The sequence below is a fragment of the Zerene cesonia genome, chromosome 16 (assembly GCF_012273895.1).
Source record: "Zerene cesonia ecotype Mississippi chromosome 16, Zerene_cesonia_1.1, whole genome shotgun sequence".
NCBI lineage: Eukaryota > Metazoa > Arthropoda > Insecta > Lepidoptera > Pieridae > Zerene > Zerene cesonia.
In genome coordinates, this window is record NC_052117.1 from 7,271,202 (window position 1) to 7,285,116 (window position 13,915).

The 13,915-nt window shown below is 31.8% G+C and overlaps 1 protein-coding gene across 1 annotated transcript in view; it reads left to right on the forward strand.

Annotated features, from left to right (window-relative positions):
• The window catches only part of LOC119832871, an 18,663-nt gene extending 7,336 nt beyond the window's left edge, over positions 1-11,327 (forward strand). The window contains exons 2-6 of the mRNA XM_038356671.1: positions 3,284-3,447; positions 4,571-4,787; positions 8,483-8,610; positions 9,167-9,350; positions 9,996-11,327. Coding sequence (XP_038212599.1) covers positions 3,284-3,447; positions 4,571-4,787; positions 8,483-8,610; positions 9,167-9,350; positions 9,996-10,048 — 746 coding nt within the window. The 3' untranslated portion in view covers positions 10,049-11,327. The remainder of the gene's footprint in view (positions 1-3,283; positions 3,448-4,570; positions 4,788-8,482; positions 8,611-9,166; positions 9,351-9,995) is intronic.
• The last annotated feature ends 2,588 nt before the right edge of the window (positions 11,328-13,915 follow it).

The window sequence follows — 13,915 nt, forward strand, 5'->3', positions numbered from 1 at the left end:
TTTATCAAGTATTAGCTGCGCCCCGCGGTTTCACCCGCGTAAGTTCGTATCCCGTAGGAATATCGGGATAAAAAGTTTTCTATATGTTATTCCAGTTGTCCAGCTGTCTACGTGCCAAATTTCATTGCAATCGGTTCAGTAGTTTTTGCGTGAAAGAACAACAAACAAACTTTCGCATTTATAATATTAGTAGGATGAACAATTGCAATTACTTGTTACTTGAATCAATATTGCGAGCAGACATCTAATTATACGTATCCTGGTTTAATTTAAAGCCAAGCGGGCATCCGAGCCTTCAGATTGTCAAAGGGAGACGTAGTTGATTATAAGCAAAGGGAATGCCTTACTAGAACGGCACTAGATGCACGTTATTATTTCTCTTAAATTGATAAAACAAAATAACTTCTAATTAAACATGGACAAGCTATGTTTTTATACAGGCATATGTTTAAAGAACGTTATTGTTTGACGAAATATGTATAAAACAATGTATTGGTAAGAAGTTTTGCTTATGCGTCTAACTCTTCATTCACAAATTCCATAAACATATTTTTAAACAAGTTAATGATTTAAATTCGAACAATACAGTAAAACAAATACTACGCCACATACATTATTCGATTTACAATTAATTGTAATTAATGAATTTCAATCACAAGTACGATACATTATCGTTGGGCTTTGTCAATTTATTGAATTCTGGAGAGGCTCGCAGTCTGTGATAAAATATACCTATGTTATTTAGACACGGAAACATAACAGTGTGGCTTGAGATGTACCATACCCTGGTAAAGGATTCTCACAGTGTACCTATAGATATAAATATTGCCACTACATTGTTTTAAGGGTAAAGTGGAAATTGAATCAAAATTAAAATATGCAAAAAACCCATAAGGTTCTCTTGAATAAAGCGAGTATATTGAAGAGAACCCGAGTTTATTAAAGAGAATGTGAGTATAATAATAGACGCTCGTCCCGGATGCGAACGGATATCAAGTGTTGTATTTTAACCCAAGGGAGCATTTAATCGGGATAAAAAGTATCCTGTCACCCAAGTCAGCACATACACTTTTTATGTATACCAAATTTCATCAGATTCGGCTCAATAGTTTCAACGTGATTGATGGATAAACATCCAAACAAAGAAACTTTCACATTAATAATATTAGTGTGATCCTTACTAATGTTGTCTCTTCTTAACGCCCAAACGATTAAACCGATTTCGATTTAGTTCATTTATAGTTTATGACCTGTGAAAGGACATATGAGCTTTTAGTTAGCTTTCCAGGATTGCTTTTGTCCCGGAAAGCTAACAGATACGGGAACAAGGCGAAGAAAGTCTCGGACTTTCTATCTTTTTCTTTGACGGAAAGCTAGTGCTGAATAAAAGTCAATAAACATCTCTGTATTCTTAATGAACTCATTAGTACCTCTGTATATTTGTTAGGATCGTCTCGGATATTTTTAGGTACCATTTACTAAGATACTTATGGTATTTATATCTTTTAAGACGCACGTGTATCGAATATTCTAAAGTATTAAAGTTACATCGCTTTTAATTAAACTGCTACCGTTTAGTCATCTACTAATGGCTGGAGTATCACAACATGCGACGTCCTAAATATGATACATTAAAGTATTAAGGAGCGACGCATCCAATTCAGCATATTAAGAAATTTACAAGAAGTTACTCAGCTACGTTGGTTCTATGAGTCGCTTTTGAAATATTTACGTTATCATTTTTAAAATGGTTTTGTTTTAAGTGGGAAGTTATATAAAACTTTGGAAATTTTTAAGCAAAGTCAGTATATTATCATCATCATATCTCTTATTTACAAATTTCTTTGAAATAACTCTATTGAGAGTTAGTTATCTGTTTATTGTAAATTAATTTTATTCCAGATATTAAAAACTTTAATACAATTTTAGTCCAAATCTTTGGACAATAGAAAGTCAAAGTATTTATAAAATTAATGAAATACCATCATGTCTCGTAACTTTAGTAATTTGACTAATTTAAAAAAATGAAATAGAGTCGACGCGCCCGCTTGGGTTCAATCACCTATGATATAAGTGGGGTGATGTGTTAGTGCAGTCAGATGAACAAATATGCTTCGATTAAAACTGATATTAAATGTAATTGTGATTCATTATTTACTACCAATGTGAATGTTATGTTTAAATATGCATTTTATAAATATATAATAATTTTCACGTTTTTTCGAATATTCCAAAATTACTTTCATTAACCAATTGCAAAGGCGATTGAAAATATCCAGTTATTTTGATGTGTGTAAAATTTTATAAATTCTGTACCTTTATTAAGTTTAGAGTGTACTTAATCCAATTATAGAAAAAAATTAGTAATAAAAGCGTCTCCATTTTTTAATGAATTATTACGAAAAAGGTCTATATATGTAGTTTCCATGTCAATAATCAAATTCATGTATACATGATGACTGTGTCCTATCAAAAGTATATATACAATAACAAAGAAGGTAACAGATATTACATGTAACAAATTCAATTAAATATCAGTAAACTGTTTATGAAAATATTCCGTATGAATTGAATTTGTAATTTGCCTCCATTGGATAAAGGTGCGGCCACACAACGCGTGACGGTATATAGTAATAATACATTCACATTTATACTAACACATTTCCATAATTAATTACTTAATCCACTCCCCGCCGGTTCAACGATTTACTTATGTAAATAAAGCTCTTTCTAAAATGCAAGGGATGCTAAGCCATACTTAGGGCTTAATTTTTAAAAATTAATTTCGTTATTTATATGTGGCTTTGGGCGGCAATGTATAATTAGATAAGGCAACATCAGCTTTTATTTAAAAAATATGAATGTAAAAGAATAACTGATTTGATGATGTTTTTCGATGGATTTTGTTTTTTAATATAATAACGTTTTCCAACTTAATAATATCTGTTTATTAATAAACAAATAATAATATATACAACATGGTCTAAATATAACTTTAAAACACAATTTTTCCTATCAATTTGCAGAGACAATCTTTTACGTTTTACAAAATAAATAGGTATATGATTATGAATAATATGTACCACTAAATTGTAAGTAAGTGTACTTATAGTATACCTAAGAATAATTAAAATGATTATTTAAGCTTAACGTACCTAATCAGAATAATAAGATAAGTTCATTAAATTACTGTAATTCACCGATACTTGATCCGTTTGAGGTCAAAATCTATCGTGAATGATTCAGTTACATAAAAACATAATAATTGTATATCTATTTACAGTTGGCGTATTCACAAGTCAGGCTATAGATGTGAATGTTATCGGAGAATGGAAAACCGATCTGGGTTGGGAGGTGACTTGCGGTTGGCAGACCTTGCCTAACGACACTCTGCAGTCCGTGCGTCTGTACAATAATGGCCAGCAATTTATGATATTCAGACCAGAAGTAAGTTGGAGGCATTCTTTTTGAGGATTTAGAGGATAACTATATTTATTTTTTATGTCACAGCGAGAAACTGAGCTAGCGGTTTGTATTATGGTAAGCGATCACCATGAACATTCGCAAAGGTAGTGCCTCCGCGCATGCGCTTCCCGCTTTAAAGGGATAAGAGATAAGTAAAGAATTAAGATTAAGGACTGGACTTGGATGGGTGAGGAAAAGGAAACGAGCCTCCGGCTCCCACACCATACGAAACACAGTGGCATGCCACTATTTCACGCCGGTCTTCTGTGAGAGTGTGGTTATACCCCGGTGCGAGCAGCCCAAAACGTTCCGAAGCGTCCTCGACTCCCACAAATTATATACCATTCTTAATGGAAGAAACAGGACACACGTCACGTGATGATAATGTGAATGTGCTACAGTATTTTTAGTAATCACTCCGTCATGTGGGTATATCCGCTATAAAAAAAGCCGCCATAATAGATGGACAGACGTAGTTATAATGTATAAGCACACTCTACGGGCGCAAACGGGATCAAAAGTAAACAAATAACCAAAATAACCGACGTCAACTACGGCGAAGTATCAAAATCGATTCTCAGATTTCACGAATGTTTTTATCTTGCCCAATTAAAGAAACACGCGTCAATAATTAATTACCTAACAATTATATAAATATCACAAAAAGCTAAATTACTCAAGAGCTTTAAATATAATTGACTCCAACTTTATTATTCCGGCAAAAGAAACATTTTCTAATTGAGTTCTTTTGTAGCATCTTTGGGGCCATCATTTATTCAGTTTTTAAGTGCCTAATACGTCTCATCCGTCTTCCACTGTCGGTTCCTGCTTATTGTAAGAGGGTATGATAGTCTAAATAGATGGGATGCCCACAATTAAGCATTTAAATTGATCATTTAGCTAGTGGTTTGGAAGTCAAACATAATATTATGTTAGAGTAAGAATAGGATCAATAAAATTAAGACGAGATTTCGTTCATTAAAAAACAAGTTGTGTTACAGATATATAGATGTATTAACAAAAATTTAAATTTTATAATGTGTACAACAAAATAAATATCCTTAACAAGCTTGATCAAAGACACTTATCCCATTGAAACTTCCAGAAACATGGGACCTCTCGAAGCGAAGTATTTCGAACGCCAGAGAACTTCATGAACGTGGATTGTACCACAACAGCGGACAGGGGGCAACAGGGGAAGTGTACCCTCATCCTAGAGCCTTACCAGCCACCGGTGTATGATTTCACATACACATGTGAAGTGAGCGGCGAACGACCAATGTTCAGAATTGGCAAGAAAGACTTTTATGTCAGAGTATTAGGTAAGTGCATGTTTATTATTCAAAATTAAGCCCTATATTGAAAATTAAGTTCATTGTTTTCCAAAGTGTGATATTGTGTAGCCTTTACATGACTTTATGTTGAAAGCGAATTTATAGTATATTACAACTACTTTATTTAACAAACCCGAGTTAAACTGTCTCATACATAGCAAGAATACATTTAAATGAAGTAGATTTAGGATTGATATCTCTTTCTGTGACATAAATTTTATATTCTCAGTCGCTCTGAATTCTTAACCTCCCATATACATATATTGAATGAAATTGAAACCATAAATAGGTAATTACCTCGGGCTTTAGCCCTCATATATGAAGCTTAGTTCTCTTTGCGTTTAATCATCATTTCTCCGCAATAACAATTGCACTTCTACATTACCCCTTAGTTAATCCATCATTCAAGCTAGACAGCTGTCTCGATTCACATTTTACCGAGTTACTACTAAGAGATGACTTTTACTTCTTGTAGGAAATGCATCGAGTCGTAAATCCTACTAATCCCACTAATATTATAAATGCGAAAGTTTTTAAGGATGTGTGTGTGTTTGTTGCTTTTTAACGCAATAACAAATGAACCGTTTGCAATGAAATTTGGTACGTAGACAGCTGGACAACTGGAATAACATATAGGCAACTTTTTATCCCGATATTCCTACGGTATACGGACTTACGCGGGTGAAACCGCGGCTAGTATAGTTATAAATTTATACTTTCATAAAAACTTTTAACACTTTTAATTCTCCATTTCATTCAATATCATTCTTGTAAAGCCTTATAATCTTATTTTAATCATTAGAGCATTTAGACATTTCCAAACTTATTAAATTACGACCTTACGCCCTAGAATTATAATCGAATTAATTGTATTGATATTTTGCTCAGCCCTTTTGATGATAGATACGAATAGCTATGAGAGCGAAAATTATGCTTATTTGTTACGATTTAACGCAAAAACTATTCGACTAGGTATTGTATAAATATATTTTATAACTGATCAGATCTTTGATCAGACCGAGTGACATCCTATGTTCTCTTATTTTTCGGTGTCAGTCCGAGTGAAGCTAAGGCGAATTATATTTAAAGCCTTCTTTGTGAGAAAAAAATAAACTTATATATAAAATTCTCGTGTTACAATGTTAGTTACCTTACTCCTCCGAAACGGGTGGGCCGATTCAAATGAAATTTTAGGTTAAGTCCGATAATCAGCCAACATTTATTTTTTATAACCCTAAATGATAAGAAGTAGGCAGAAGACCGTTTGCCGGGTTTGCTAGTAATGGATAAGTAAACAAGATGATTGATTACTCTCATTAAAAATAAATCATCATCATCGTCAGCCCATATTTGTTTCAGGCCCGAATCCACCACGTAGGCTAAGTGTGGGTTTGGAGATATCACATGTGGATAAACTTTTGATTCCATTTTTCTTCGGTTTCCTCACGATGTTTTCATTCATCGTTTCGTGAAGAATGTACAGATAGATACGTTTAAATATCAATTTATTTGTTGCACGCTCGTCTGATTTTGAACCTTAGACAGTGGGGCCCAGTGGACTGACATCGAAAAATCAGTCCACAGGGCCCCACTGTTAACATGATACGATGTAGGAGAGTTCAAAACTTATAAGAGTTATAAAAAAAATACACCGGTAGTAACAAGATCTTTGTTTTAATTTTCTCAAGTTTTAAATTAATGGGAACACAACTCTCAGCAGAGTTATTTTGGGCCTTCAATTTAAATAAATGTTAAAAAGTAAAAAAATCTTAGCAACAGATAATATCATGTTCATCTGCTTCCGACGTTGTTATGTTATACCAAATTTTTTACCGACCACCAATAAAAAGGGGAAGAAGGTCTTAGGAAGTTTGGTCTTCTATATTTGGCTGTGTTTTTTTTTTGTATCTTGAAACTATCGTATTATTACATATTATTTAATATAAATTTATATGAGACCATAAATCGAAAAAATCGATCACGAGGCGAGATTTTCGACGCGGGTTCGAATCTCGCCTCGAGATCGTCTTTTTTCTATATGAACTATAAAATATTTTTCATTTACACAAAGCATTTAAATTATATAACACTATTAATAATCCCTCAAAGGCCGTCTTCCATCGATATGTCCATAAAATTTAGTGTAACTAAATACAATTAGCTCACCTAATTATTTATATTTAGCACCGCAGACCGTATACGATTGATTTAATGTATTGTGGTCTATTCGATACAAATCACGCGGTGTTTACCGCAAAATTCATAGAACATTGGTGTTAAATAGTACTACGGAATATTGAGGTAATATAATGCTTGACTTTGAATCGCGGCTGACCGCTGAACGGTTTGCTATGATATTTCAATATTTTAGGGCTCGTGACAGATGCATGTGCCTTTGAATAAATGTTCAGTTATAGTAGGTATAAGTTGACAATCCGGCGACCCACCAGTTTCTTTGTCAAATATCTCATAAAAATCAGAATGGATGAAGCCATAAATTTACCAGTATCTTTATATTCCACAATTATTATATTTTCTAATTTAATTCTTTCTTAGGACGATTTTTTTCGAAGCAGAGCGTAACGAAATATCCATAAAATTTCCCTATTCCTCTCTCGGGTCTTAAATGCACTTCACTTGTATGAGTATACGTCTCCCGGGTGCTATCATCGCTGTAACCTATTTCTAAACTGTAGGCCAACTTATCTTTTCGTTCATCACATTGAATTCAGTTCAACGCTACCAAAAACTACACACTACGAGGTCAAGACATAAGACCTTCCATTTAAAGAAACTCATATTCAGGCAATCTGAAAGTAGTTTGAGAAGGAAGATATCGGTATAAAAGAGTTACATAAAGCATGTAATTAATTTACTTGTGGGTTGATTGTATAGATTGCAAATAGTCGTTAATTGCATTAACTTAAGCACAAAATAATCCATTTAAAACGTTTTGAAAAAGTTAACAGGTCTCCTACCAAGAGTCTAAATCTACAAACTCTATTCCTCAATATTATCATATCACATGTGACCTTTTGTAAGTCCGAACTCTTGTTACAAATAATATGTTTCACCTTAAATTAATAAACAAATATTTTGCATTTTCTCTCCTTAGAAATAAGGAAGAGAAACTGCACAACAACAACTGCATACAAACTACACTGCACGAAACGTAGAACGATTTGATTTATAGTATTTTATTATTATAAATCGCTATTATAATAGCTTATTATAAGCTTAGTTCTAGTTTTCCACCTGCGGATTTAAACTTCCAACAAATATGTTTACGTTTATTCGATTACAGATTAAGGACCAGTTTCATGATTTATTAATAAATTCATTGATAGAGCATCTTAACACATTTTGAAATTGACTTCATATTTTTTATTTAAAATTTATCATTTTAACTGACGAATAAGATAGACAAATTAAACAAGAAGATTAAAAATTAACATTAAACCGGAAGAATAAGAGGAATTCACTTAATGCGGTGGGAGGGTCAGGCGTAGCCCTCATCAGCGAAGGAAGCGGGTTCGAAGTCCGCCTTATAAGAAATTGGATATATTTCCTTTATTCTTTAAGATTTTTAATACGTTTATAGGCATATTAATGCCATAATGAAAAAAATATATACCAATAAGTTTAATAATGGTATATATCAAATTATTATTATTCATTTACAGTGCCACCATCTGACGCCGTGCTACACGTGAAATCCCCTGAAGACCCCACATCTCCTCGAGTGACTTTAAACTGTTCATCTACTGGACTCCCAGCGCCATCTTTGTTGTGGAATGTTGGTGGTGATAAGGTATGACAAAAATGGCTGATGTAATATCACTGTTAGGATGGCCTGGTTCTCTTCCATTTGAAAAAGATATTTTGTAAGATAATTAACGTCAAATACATCCTAACTGCTTTTCTGAAGACAAAAATAGTTATTTTCTATGCTCTTATAAAGGTTATAATATTAATTCTTAAGGGTCCGTAAGTACAGATTATTCGTTCTTGTAAAAACAACTTTAAAGGTTTTGGTTCTCGTTGTTCCTTCTATTTAATAAGCAATACACATTTTAATTGTCTATTTATTTTATATGTTGCCTGTAAGCTCTCTTGTTTTCTTAAAGTTATGATCGGTCCGTCCTTCGTGGCCTCGCCCGTGGTACACATATAGCCTTGCTCAATAAATGGGCTATTTAACACTGCAATATTTTTCAAATCGGACCAGTAGTTCCTGAGATTAGCGCGTTCCTAAAACAAACTCTTCAGCTTTATATTATTAGAATAGATAGGTATACTAAAAACTATCGCACTACACAGAAAATTTGCCCTTACCACTATTCAAATTAAACCAAAGTCCCTTACAGGTGCAAGCAGATTTTTCGAAACGGGACTGGAACGCAACATCCAAGCTCTGGCAGTCCTGGTCCACGCTATCCTTCACTCGATCTGATCTCTCGTCTACAGCTACTTGCCTGCCCGAAGTGAAATCGAATAACGAGACTATTAAGGGAAAAGCAGCTGTATATAATTCTGCTGAAAGCTTATGCGGTAATTACCTTTGAGATTTTTCGATTTTAATTGTCAATAATTAATTCATCATTATAATTTATTCACAACTACTTTATTCAGTAACCAAGTAACTATCATTGTAAAAGTACTTAAATAAAAGAGCTATTCCGAATTATTGGTATTTGATCATGGTTTATTAATTAATAAATGGGTCTGATAACATGGGCTAAAATACTTTATGCGAGTGTATTACCTTAAAGAATTATATATTTAAATAACGTATCACATTTGGCCGCGATGGACTCCTGAACTACTCAAACGATTTTAATCAAATTTGCACACCATGTGCAGTTTGATCCAACTTCAGGCATAGGGTATTTTATATTATTTTTATATATTTTCAGTTATTAGGCCCGTTTCCTTTTCCTCACCCGTCCTAGTCCATTCCTTCTTTCCAGTCGTTAATCCTTTCCTTTTCCCTTACCCCATAAAAGCGGGCAGCGCATTCACAGAGGTACTACCTTTGCGAATGTTTATGGGCGGTGGTGATCGCTTACCATCAAGCGAACCACCACCTCAGCTGCCCGCTATGACATAAAAAAAAAATTACGATAAATGACTACCCAGGGGGAGTCGGGGCGTATTTCTACTACAATACAATAAGTAAGGCACCTATGTTTTCAGGTATATTAAAACTAACAGTGTTCACCATGATGGCCCTCCACCTACTGAGCTGATGCTAAAGAGTTTCAAACTGGAAGTTACTTAATAAAACACGTTTTCGAGTTATTGTTTTTATTTCGTAGTACATCGTTGTAAACGATTTCAGTTGAAGTTACAGTGGGTTACCAAATAACAGTTACAAAGAAACAATCAGAATGATATTTGGTAAGAGAAGATCCAATGTAACTACAACTTATTTATTATTGCAAAGCAAAATAGAAGAACGTCACTGATGCAGAATAAATGTGAGTAATTTGATTCCAAATCTTCTCCTTTTATGGGTGCTTCTTAGTACGAGAAAATCAAGTAAATTTACAATTTGTTTGTTTGTTAACTTAACAATTTATATTGGCCGTTTTAAATAAAAACTTTGTACAATTATCAAGGATATGTGTCAATACAAGAATTTCACTAGCTCCTCTTATTATCCTGATTGGGATCGCCGGGATTAAATAATTTCCTCTCGTATACTTTGTATAAGAACAAGTGAGACAATTATGTTGATTCCATCATTAAAGCGTGTTTTAATTAGTTTTTTAAGCTATATTTCTTTACGGTAGGAGCATAGGTAAAAATTTTACTTTATCATATTCATTATGCAGTTCCTCTATTCTGCTTTGCTATTAATGGTTATAATATGATATATACATTATACATCTTACATACTTCCACGCTCATGTTTTGTTGTTTGTTCTCTGTTCATATGAAATGTGTCCAAACCTTTCACAATGCAACATTCTATTCTAAAATGCTTTATATTCTATTTAAAATTAAACAATTTATTAAAATGTATCGATTTAATGTACATATTTAAAAAATTCTTAGCATTAGTCAGATCTGTCCTCTACGTATCATAGTTAAAGAAATTGCTAAGACATAGGATAATATCCTCAATATGTTTAAAGAAATTAACATATTATATAAAATTCTATATTGGGTTTCATTGAAAAATTACAAGATACTGAACCTTTTGAATATAAGGTTTAGCTACAGTTATGAAAAGATCAGCTGTTAACAAAGATTTTTTCAAAGTAAGTCAATGGTAAAAGATATATAATCCCACCGAATATAAACGTTAAATTATACTTTACTGAGCGCGAAAGTACATCTACAATTACTTGGCATGTTTTAATATTTTCCATATTACTGTCACTTCACATATTTATTCAAACATCAATAACACAAAACAGAAACGATTTATACAATAGAATATTTCATGTGCGTTATTCGTAGCGACTTAAAATTGTATTAAATCCTATACATAATGTAAATAATAAATATTTTTGGACGAAACGCGTAATTAATTAATATCCTTGTAATGAGAAATTCAATTCTACCTAATGTTTATTGACTAGATTTTTACTACCGATTATCTAAATTCGAAGGAACGATAAATTTGTATTACATTCATTACACGATATATGAAGATATAATTGAAGTTACAGAAGATATAGTTTTGATATATGTACCATTTCATGAAGGTAGGTCAGCTCAAAGATATATATTGATGCTTTTATAAATTAAATTTGGTAGTGTTATGTTTATTTCTTTCTAAATATTAATAAAGAATTACCGAGTTGTTGATGTGGTTATAAATTATGACTTCTTTAATATACTCAGAGGGCAAGTTTTTTTTTTTATAATTATCATTAAATACAAAAAAAACTATTTATCCTTCCATCCCACGGAAAGTTAGTATAACGAAACTATAAATATAAAAGAATGATGAATGAAAAAATATAATAGACGCATCATTTATACACCTTAAGCCAACCTGTCTTCCAGATATAGAATAATTATCAATGAAATTCGAATCATTAACTATATTTATAATATTTACATTTACCTTTTAAATGGGATATTAAATATTATGTTTATAGTACATAGATACATTCGTTATCGATTCTATTGTATTTGAAAATATTAAGAATAGAAAAAAAAACTGGATAGTGAAGTGGGTTCGAACCCAGCCTTACCTTCTATTGTTTTAATTAAAATTTATACCCGTATTACAGTGTTGGAAAGAAAAGTGAACCACAGTTTAAAAAGTACATTGAAGTTAAGTTAGATCTATTTTTTTTGTTTTTATACTGTATTTTCTATTCAACTATTTAAATTTATCGTGATTATTTGATACGATTATTACATTCGCGAGAATAACTCGATACAAGAACGTTATAATCTAATATTTTACACAATTTTACCACATTATATTAATTAGGAATTTTTATTCCACTTATTAAGATATCCGTCTTAATAAATAATATATATATTATATGACAAAAATTAATCCCTCCATATAAAAACTGATTAAAAAGACAATTAGCACCAGAAAGCTGCGTCTGCGCTTGCTGTTGAAAATAACATAAACCATATTTAAAATCCGCTAAATTTATTATTTATTTTAGAATAAGATAAAATATGTATGTATAAAACCCCAATTTACATGAAAACCGACATTTTTAAATCAATTTTACCGGTTTAAAAATCGGTTTCAAATCAACCAATGACAGCTAAAACGTAAGTTGTGACGTTAATGTCACATTGTTTGAATGATTTGATATTTATAATGAACGAACACTACTTTATTATCACAGTACCTTTTCTTTCTATACCTTTCTCTGTCGCACCTGTATTCATCTAATTCATACTTCGGATTATAATCCTGTGGTGGATTTTAATGCCTTTTTTTCTAATATTATCATTCTTTCACAAGTCTTTCGTTTCACATACCTCACTTTTCGAATGTTTAAAACAGATCTAGATTATCTAACTAGCCTTAGCGGGGCTAGATACAAGTCTTTCAAGACAAACATTAAAATAAAAAATGTAATATATGTATATTATGTACCTTTAAAGAACGTACCAAATTTTGTGCGTCACCAAAATATTGATACAGCAATTATCTATATTAATTCTATACCCGTATATAATATTTTTTTAACACAGATAAAGTATGATTACTTAATAATAAAGAAAATAAATGCAGTTGAAAGTTTACAACCTCTTTTGGCTTTTAATGTGACTAGATAATAAGCGAGTTACCGTTTTTATTCGCAAAAAATTAATAACCCTTACGACACACTATTAAATAAGACAATTTCAGAAGTATTTTTAAATTATTTTAAATCGTCCGCAATATTGTAGCTAATATTAATAAGTACAATATGCATTTGCTAATTTTTGTAACCTTAAATTGAGGGTAGTTTCGAAAACTGATATTTCATTCGAATTTAAGCAATACAATCAAAATAATAAAGATCAGAATTGATTATTATTCATAGCATCAGCACCTACATATCTACCAATCACATTTCGATACATTTTTCATCTACCTGCTAATACCCTAAATCATCTTAGTGTATTTGGCCATAGTTCTCTTAATCGACATAAGGGCCTTTATGATATTTAAATTGTGAAGTTTATATGAGTAATTGTATACTCTGGAACAACTCAAACTTCTATAAAAGTCATTATGAAAACACAGTACGTATATACATGATAGTAATTTATATTTAAGATTATTACTATGGGAGATATATTCATTAGCAATACTTGTAATCATTAAGTATACAGGGTGTCCCGCATGTGATGTACTGTGCTCACTGAACTTCATGTTCAACATAAGCTGATAAAGCAAATTATAGTTAAACAACAAAACGACGTTATAAAATTTTAATTTTTTTACTTTAAAATTTATTATTATTTTTTTATTTGTATTTTTTAATTGCGCGGCCACAATTTACTGCACCACCAATGCGGTGTCTATATAAACATAATCTTAAACGTCTAAATTTAATTATTATTAAAGTCTCATTGAGATTAGTCCACCACATGAGGGACACCCAGTATATATATTGTGTTATTTCATATCGATCTCA